Source organism: Pectinophora gossypiella, chromosome 22 (assembly GCF_024362695.1).
Source record: "Pectinophora gossypiella chromosome 22, ilPecGoss1.1, whole genome shotgun sequence".
Taxonomy (NCBI): domain Eukaryota; kingdom Metazoa; phylum Arthropoda; class Insecta; order Lepidoptera; family Gelechiidae; genus Pectinophora; species Pectinophora gossypiella.
This window is the reverse complement of record NC_065425.1, coordinates 124,037-133,426: the sequence shown is the minus strand read 5'-3', so window position 1 is coordinate 133,426 and position 9,390 is coordinate 124,037. Positions and strand designations below refer to the sequence as shown.

Genomic DNA, 9,390 nt, shown 5'->3' with positions numbered 1-9,390 from the left:
TGTTTAATAAATAACATACTCTTGTAATAAAGCTGCAAGTTACCTATATTATTTTATTCTAAGCTAGATTAAAGTTCCAAAGTTATTTTATGTTAAAGTGAACGCAGTCAGACATGAAGCAATCGAATGCATTTGAACGACGCTAAACTTCGGAACGCACGCGTATTCTGACAGCTACTGTGATAGTGGGAGCGCTACATTTTGCTGCTCTGTTCTGATTATGTAGATTTAGTCAGTTTTATGAGTTTAAAGTTTGTTTTAAGTTATAAAAAAATAGTGTTTATGTGTAATTCGTGGTATTTGTGATGTTGCAAAAGAATTATTTGTAGTAAAACACTGTGTATCGAGCGCAGGTAGCCAGACGGGGAGTGCTACAAAATGGGTGAGTAAACCGGCTGCTGTCCATTATTTGTTTTATTTGCTGAATACACAATACCGAGCTAACACATTTCTGAAATCCTTAGGTTTTCACAACAGGAAATTAGGTTTGATTATCGCGGTGAGTTAGTGCCAAGAGCAAGTTGTTTATTGGAAGTATTATCGATTTTTCTCATGCGTCCTTTCTTTCGATGGTGAGGTTAAAGTACTAAAGATTTTCCAATAAGAACTAGACCATTATTTTTTTATTTTTTACAATAGATTAGTAATTCAGGCTTCAAATTACGTGAGTGCAAAATGCCGCTAGAAACCTTATTCCATTATAAGTTAGAGACAGTAACAGTAACTCCCTTTTTCAAATAAGTGGCGGTGTTTAGACTTCTTTAATTCGACGGTCTCCTTCATTTACTTATACATTTAAACTTATTCATTATGAGGAATCTGTAGGGTACAGAGTGTAAGTAATTATGAGGTAGAGTTGTGAAACATGGAGCTAATGTAGTGGCAAGTGATTAGCGCGAGTTACAGCCGGCGATTATGTGACGCTGACGCGGCTTGCTAAATACCCGACCTTGGAGATGAGGAAGCTGACAGCACACTAATGGCCTTTACTATTCATTTTTTATATTATTTAAATTTTACATAACTTAGCTAATGTCACAGCGTGGTGGAATGTGCTCTATTCGCCCCCCGGTTGATTGAGGGGAAGCCTGTGCCTGGTAGTGGAATGTATTATGTTACCTGTTTTAAACATTTTCTTATTGTATAGTATAATAATTGTCTTTAAATGTTACTTTCGGATCCATAGTTACTATAATGTTATATTGATTAATGTTGCACTCTAATACAATGCTGCATTGATATCAGCATAAATAATTTAAGTTGTAGTCAAGTGCACTGTTTGATGCCCACACAGTAGTTGAGTGATACCCACCTGATGTCAGTCAGATTAGATAATTATATTGATGTATTGAAGTTGCACAATACTCTGACTATAAACTACCACATTAATATTAATTGCTACTTGTTTACATCATTCCATATAAACTCTTGAAAGACCTCTACCTTTTATGTTTTTTTTTTGCATACTTACTTATGTTTATTTATATCCAATTGAATAACCCTAGATAAACATCAATTATAAGTCAATTGGGACACTTATAGTGCTGTATTTTGGCAGCCTCATATGGTAAAATTGCAATTGCAAGTTTACCTATTACCAATCATTATGTTGTAATTTCCAATTATAATACATCTGTTATACTCTGAACATCTAGTCTTGTAGCTGACAATCAGCAATAGTTTACCATATATTACAGTTGCTTGATTTAATAAACTGCAGGTCTCCATGTATTGGAGTGCATAGTGGATCATGGCTGCCGCTTCTGTAAAGAATCTGTGCCCATCAGGTGCTTCAGGTTAGGTAAGAAGACCATGGAATACGTGGGATGTTATATGCTAGGATGTGTATGTTAACTGTGCTTGGTATCTCCTGTGCCCAGTAACAGCCTGTTATGCCGTAGATAAAGTTGTTCTTTTCTTTAAAGCTCAACATTTTTTATACTCAACAATATCTTATCATTTCAATTAATTCCCCAAGGTGAAAATTTAACATTTTTATCAGTGAATGATGTAATTTCCTTTGCTATCATATAAATAATACATTTCACATACAGCTATATCACTGTAGACATCTTAAATTAGATTAAGAAAATTAATTGGATTTTTTTATATCCAACATCACTGCATACCCAGACACAGATGTACAAAATAAACAAACAGTATTATTGTATAGTTACTTCAATTTATTTATGGATGCCAATATCAAATCAAAATTTGCTTCAAGTTGAACTCTGAAGACTAGTGGCTCAGCCTAACCCAGCTCTAATGGGCTTGAATCTGTGCTTGAGTGCATGTAATATAAAATATAAACTTGGTATTAAAGTAGCGAGTGAATTATAAATAAGTACAAGTTTCTTATCAGAACAGTCAGGGCATGAATTGAAGGCAGTAACTGGGTCAGTTGCTAATTAATGCAAATGTGCTCCTTAAAGCTGCTGGTTATGTTTGATGGTCGCCTGCACCACATTGTTACCAAAATTTATTTCAAGTTGAAAGTTTACTCAACTATGAATTATGGTGTTTCAGACAAACATTTATGTTTTATTTTGTAGTTGAACAGTGTAAGTTAGTAATACACTTGTTATAAACTGTGTCACAGTATTGTAGAGTATTCTGAATTTCAAGAAATGTAAGAGCTTCAAAGAATGTCTATGTGTAAAATATTTCCTCTCTGACTTTCTACTTCTTTGTCCTAAACTATTCTCTGTCTTTAACGTCTTAAAGTGTCCACTCTGTGGCCGTTTTTGTCTTTCTATAAATAATATGATCAATAAATGAGATGGTTATAATACTTGATCATAAAAATTGCACCCAAGTGCTGGTGCATGTAGAGCGATGGTTGGTGTGGTCGAGGCTGCAGCGTCAGTGGTGTGTGGAGCGCCGCCGCCGGTGGAGCGCGACGGTGTCAGTGTCGGTGTCCGGTGCCGGCTCGGGTGGCCGGCTCCGGTTGCTGCCAGCCACACCGGCCATTTCTTCACGCTCTCACTAACCAATTATCAAGGTTACATTCTTTATACCGTGGGAGTGTCAGCTACACAAACAGTTGCAGCATCAATTGAAAAATACTTATATCATCTGTGGCGAAGGTGAAAAAATACAGACTGAATGGCAACTACTTATTTAATAGACTTACATGTCTACTAAATCGATGCCCTTCAGTTGAAAAAGTCGATTATAGATATCTTTTAAGTACCCTATTTATTTTTCTTTTCACTGGAAGGTACATGAACCTCTTTTGTGACTCCATTCATGCGCGCACGTCGGTCCATTATTCATAAAACCTATTTGGTCCATTTAAGAAACAAAGTTGCTTGTTCTACTGCAAATGGCGTCGTTGGCTACATCACATTTTTGTAATGAGATACACGTGTCGACAAATACATAATTATCTCAATTAGCTGACACAGATTTACCACCCAGATTGAGTCATTTGAGTCGTTTTTGTCGCGTAATCGTATTCGGGTACAAGACACGGGAGAAAGCCAATCACATCGTGATTTTAGCTATAAATTGCTCTACAAATGAGGACCCGTAACATTATTTATGCAATTGTCGTGATTTCATTGTGGGTGCTTAGTTTACCCCTATGTCGTTTTGTGTTTGTTGTGACCTGCGTAGTCATGCCGTCAGGTATTGTTGCTTATATAATCCCGATCCCCACTTCACTGGGCACACTACACTCTCTTCACTACACTGTCAGTCAATTTAATGTTTAATTTTCATAATACTAGTAAAGTGAATGAGTGTATCTCGCGACTGTACCGGGCGTAAGTTCCCCTGTGGGAACTTTCTGGGAGTGAAGAAAGTGTGTCCGCGTCCACGGCTGGCACCTGAGGCGTTGTTACCGTGGTGACCGCCGTCAGTCGTGGATCCTTTACCAGCAAAGTTCATGTACACCAGTAGTCCAGTACCCTGGCTGTACGTGGGTACATGTACAATTTGTAATTGGTATCCTAGTAGGATTCATAGGTGCTGAGTACCGACAGGATGCTAGCCTAACTGGTTGATGCACGAGGCCTGAATCATTGCCGTGAGGGACGGTAAATCGCTTTGGATGGATGAAAGTATGACGCACTGTTTAAGTTTTTTAGATTTTTATTTTTCGCATCCGCCATTACGATTGTTTTGATAGCAATTGAATTGCTTGTAATTTACTTATTACAACCAGGGGTGAATTAGTTTTTTATCTCCGTGATTGCAGGCTGACCGTGTGTGAGACTCGTAACTGCTAATATCCGAGACGGAGTCTTTTTTGTGAATTCGTAGATTTTTCTCTGTCGGTATTACAGTGTGTACGTATACATATTTCGATTCGTACGGTGTGTTTTGTTTATTTACATTCAAACAACATCGCATATTACATACGGCCGGCAGACCAAGCAACCATTGCGAAACATGTGTCTATTCTATTGCTTGCGGCAGAAAGTGTTATTTTATTCATGAAGAACTATTTCATAAGAATAGTAACTATTTTATTCGTGAATGCACTCAATTGACTTTTGATTTATGGCATTTGTGTGTATATTAGTATAAGTAGTAAAGGTGGCGACCGGCTTTTCGACTCTTCCTTTCGAAAACCAGACTTCGATGAGTCACGTTACAAACGAACAGTTTTTAATCACCAATTATAAGTAGGTGAAGGAGAACCGGCCGGGGTTTACGTAAATTTTACATTCTCGCCGAACATGCGCACTACGTGTGGAGGGACTAGTTTGTTTGAGCAGTCGCCTGTCGTGAAGCAACTGAGCTGTATATTGTATAGCCATACAGTGTATAATTGGATTTACGTCACATGTTGACCAAACCAGCTAAGCCGTCTCCTTTAATTACAAAATTGTTACCATTTAGCGGTGATGGAATTTCCCAAGCAGATTTTGTATATTATTCCTACCGCGAGACGAATGACTTCCAATATTCGTTATCCTTAAGAAAACCCTTGCGGCTTTTAGGATTCTCTATACAACGTGTTTGTATATTAGAGCCCGCGGCGTAACTTAATTACTATCCCTTGGGTCATAGCGATGTTGCGATGTAGCATCGAATACATAAAGTAAATAAATCCCTTAATAATAAAGGTACACTACACGAACATGTGTTCCATTGATAAGCGGGTTACGAGTCTGATGCTCGTCAATTGAACGCGGCTCGTTTGAACCCTCACGTAATGCAAGCTATGTCGAACAAGAACTGTTATTGCGAACAACTGTCCATTGTTTGCAGTAATCAATTACTTGCACAATACACGAGCCGCTACTAAACAGGCTATGAGGACAGTTGCGACGGAGCAAACGAAATGTTGCCAGGGAAGTGACGGAGATAGACTCACGACCCATGCTTATAACCCCAACCGGGGTGGGTAGAGCCATAAGCCGTTAGCAAACAACTAGCCGCCACACTTGGTTTTGAAGTCCTAAGATGGATGTGATGAAGTGATGAACCATACCTGCAGATAGTTCATGAGATTGGATAGCACCGTAGTCCATTTGATGGCATGTCCTGTATGAGTTACTGTACCTACAGGTGAGAAACATTAACTTGTTTCAACGCTAATGCGGAAACTAACTCTCCTACTGCTTAAAGAGAACATACATAAATTGACGCTTGTTTCCCACTGGGGTAAGCAGAGACTATAGAATTACATTTGCTTCGATCCTTAATACTTCTCTTGCTTCCTCCACATTCATCAATCGTTTCAAACACGCGCCCGTTTCATAGTGATCGTACTAAACCTTAAAACGAGAACATAATAACCTAAAATAGTTGTAAGAAGTAAATAGCTGCACGAGAACTGTGAACATTAAGTCACGTCGGACCATCCGACCTCCAAACGACGGAGAAAAAATAACAGCGAAATGTTCCGCTCACCGCGATAATAAGTTGTGCTGCGATAAAACAAGAATACAACTAACACTTGGAGCTGAACGTTCACTCGACACGAGCGCATCCGTGGCCCAAATGCGGATCGCGATTCAGTAACGAATCTCCACAGCCAATGTACATCTCGCTCACCTCAGGGAATCTTCGACCTTGAATTTCGGGATGCGCAGACGGGCTCCAGAGAAGGATAGCTTGCGATTCCTGCATGTTGAAGAAGGACGGAACTAACACTGGGCATTTCGACTATACCAACACTTTTATAGCGACATTTAGTCACCTCTACCTATATGTGGTTGTGTATAATATCTACCTATTTAGCAACGTTTGAAAGTACCTAGTACATAGATGGAGTGTTTACTCGGTACATGTGTTTTTGTAACAGTAACTGGTCCACGATTGGCTGTTTTGCAATCGGCTACGGACCAAATGTCCCCGATAAGATAACCTGCGTCTGTCTCGGCCACATCTGATGCTAATTCATGTGGAACCTATACAACTACGGCTCTGTACTGTCATGTTTTAATATTAATGATACAAATGTAGTAATGAAATGTGAACGGTAATGTGTAGCGTTTATGCCGCGCGCTCTTATTCGGGTATACTGGTTTTCTGCTAGTGGACTTTCAATAATCCAAACAATTTATTTATAGGTTGTATATCTAATTATTGATTTAGGTTAGATATGCCTACTGGTGTTATACCCTAGTAACAAACGATCACGACCTAATTTGTATTCAAGGTCCCGATGGGTTCCTGTTTCCTTCCGCCGTCATTCCGTTTGCGGATGCAGTGTTCAGAATTTCTTTCTTCAAATACAAGTTCAGATGGTGTATTGAGAGCGCACAAAACATATAAAACGCGCTCAGCTGCTTGTCTTCCCGGGCATGTCGTAAAACCGACAGAGGGATTGTGTCCTTTCTTACTTGATGATTATATTGTCGTGGGCCGCAGTGAAATAGTGTGGTGGAATATGTTCCATTCGCTCTCCGGCTGAGAGGGGACGCCTGAACCCAGCAGTGGGACGTATATAGGTTGTTTATGTTATTATGAGCCATGGGTTGATCTGTTACCATACCGTTCGTCATATTGTTTTAGTGGAAATAAGATATGATATTGTTGTCTTTCTTTTTGTGTGTGGCGTCCTTTCATAATAAACTATTTCTATTCTATTCTATTCTATCTAACTAAGGACTTCCGAATCAGAAGTGACTACAACTAGTCTTCTGGATTACTTGTGTCTCTGAGCACATCAGGGCTTGCGGGCGTATGTTTATTGTGTATGTATGTGACATGTGAGGTAGGTATTTAACGATTTAGACAGTAAACCGGAGGGTGGTGTCGGGAGTGTCGTCGCTCCCGGAAGCTCCGTATATAGCGCCACGTGACGTGTGTCGCGACGGATGGCCGCCGCGCGCCGCCTGCGTGCCCGGTGCTGGTGACATGCATACGAGTGTCCCTGCTACCTGTTGCTGTTTGAGTCGCGGATCAGTACTTACTTTTAATACATGCATCGCCCCTAATCTCCCTTAATCTCGTGAAGTTGGCCAACTTTTCCAAAGAAATTTGAATCCGTGATAGCCCTGCTCAGAGAAAGTGTAGCTTGCTTATCGTGTCAAGGGTTTGTGTAGTTGATATTGTTGTTATGCTTTTTTTATAAATTGACCAATAATTATGATCAATACCAACTAATTCCATTCTTTATTGTAAGTAAATTAAAGTACCGCTGGCTTGGCGGCCTTTTTGTTCAACGGCAATTTCTTCCAGGCTAATTTATGATTCCAATCTTTGCATCCGAGAGATTTACGCTTCGTAATTAGATCCTCGTTTCTGAGTTGTGGAAGGAATGTCCGACAGCTTGTTGTGGTGATTAGAGGTTCGTGCGTGTTGATCCGCGAGCTTAGAACGTGCCGAGTCAAATTGTTAGCCGCCAGAGCCTTGGGCTCACCACCCGGAGAGCCTGGGTTCGATTCCCGGTGGAAACAATCAAATAACATTGTTGACTGTCCCTAGTTTGGTTAGAACATTGCAGGCGGAAATTACCTGAATGCCTGAAAAATAAGATGTCGTGTTTCAGAAAACATGTTAGGCCGTTGGTCCATAGTCGTTACATGAGCCATGCCAGGGTCCTCTGCGGCTCAACAATCATCCTGGCACTAGGGCTGGTGCGGTCGATCATTGACCTTACAATCCAATGCTTTCTCTTTCTTGTTCTTGAAGCTCTTGTTACCATTTTGCTATATAATTGTACGTTTAAATTTTCAAACTGTAAACTTAAGCAGGTTGTTAAGTTTTAAACACACAGTAATGGGTGCGAGCCCACCCAGTGGACCAGCGGTTGATTAAATCAATTAGAGCTTTCCCAGGCGAGTGTAGTGGAGTAGCGGCGGGGGCGCCGCCGGCGGTGGTTTGGACGACACTTGCTGAGGCGTTACCGCTGATAATGTTTAACCACAGCTTTCTTACTACATAATAGCCTGGTCTAGAAATTGATGTTCAATTGCTCAAGCTTCGTCTGACATACATACTCTTACCCGTTGGGGTAAGCTGAGATCACGGAATTCCGCTTACAAAGATATTAACACCTCGGTTTACATAGACACTACAATATTGACGTTATCGTACACGCGCACCTGTAAGTGTGACGTCTGACGCCACACGATTGAAGACTAAACTAAGTCCGAGGGTTAAGGTTAAACCTAGCTGGGGAGCGGAGAGTTGGCGTTGTATACGTAGTATTACTCCTTATTCTATGCTATGTGTTAGATGTTAGGTAGGTACAGTCATGAGCAATATAATGTACCCACTTTAGGACTCTGTCGCATTAACATATTTGACATTTAGTGAGACTTACAGTTCAATTTGTCAAAAAAGTTAATGTGACATGGTACCAAAGTGTCTACATATTAATGCTCGTGACCGTACACTTCGCTTTTTCCACTTTATTTTCTCGGGGTACCGCCTAGGTTTTCTTCTACGTACCATTTACCCCCGCTTCATAAATCTGTTTCGTTAGTCTTCTTTCATTAATTATATACCTCTATACGTCTGAACCATAGTCAGTGTGGGTCACTAGCTTGCTTCTCAAACGGGAAGCGCCGGTTCGAACCCTAGTACCGAACTTGCACCAATGAGTTATTAATTTATCTACGTGCAGTTTTCTCTAATACAGTCGGCTCGGCCATTATAGACGGCGATACGGCCGACCCGACACCTATCTGTGGGTACTTAGTCCATCTTGCGATGGATGTACCTCTGTCTCCTAATTATTAGGGATATAGTGGTGAGCTCATGTTTTCTGAACCATTCTCAGTTTCTGTATTAACCCTGTAGAAGTGAGCTGCCCCCGGCGTGTGTCTGTGCCTGGAGTCGTGGCCGCTCTCCCGGGACGGTGACAGTGGATTCAACTCAGACCACTCGAATTACAACAATTTTAATAGATTTAAACATAATGATCGTTTTGTCTCGAATCCCAATGTATAGTATAGCGTCACGCGGGTGATCGATTCGAGACCT

The 9,390-nt window shown here is 40.5% G+C and overlaps 1 protein-coding gene across 1 annotated transcript in view; it reads left to right on the top strand.

Moving 5' to 3' along the window:
• The first annotated feature begins 150 nt into the window (after positions 1-150).
• The window catches only part of LOC126377017 (actin-binding LIM protein 3), a 51,995-nt gene continuing 42,755 nt past the window's right edge, over positions 151-9,390 (top strand). Inside the window, exon 1 of the mRNA XM_050024620.1 lies at positions 151-382. Within this exon, the coding sequence (XP_049880577.1) occupies positions 379-382 (4 nt within the window). The 5' untranslated portion in view covers positions 151-378. The remainder of the gene's footprint in view (positions 383-9,390) is intronic.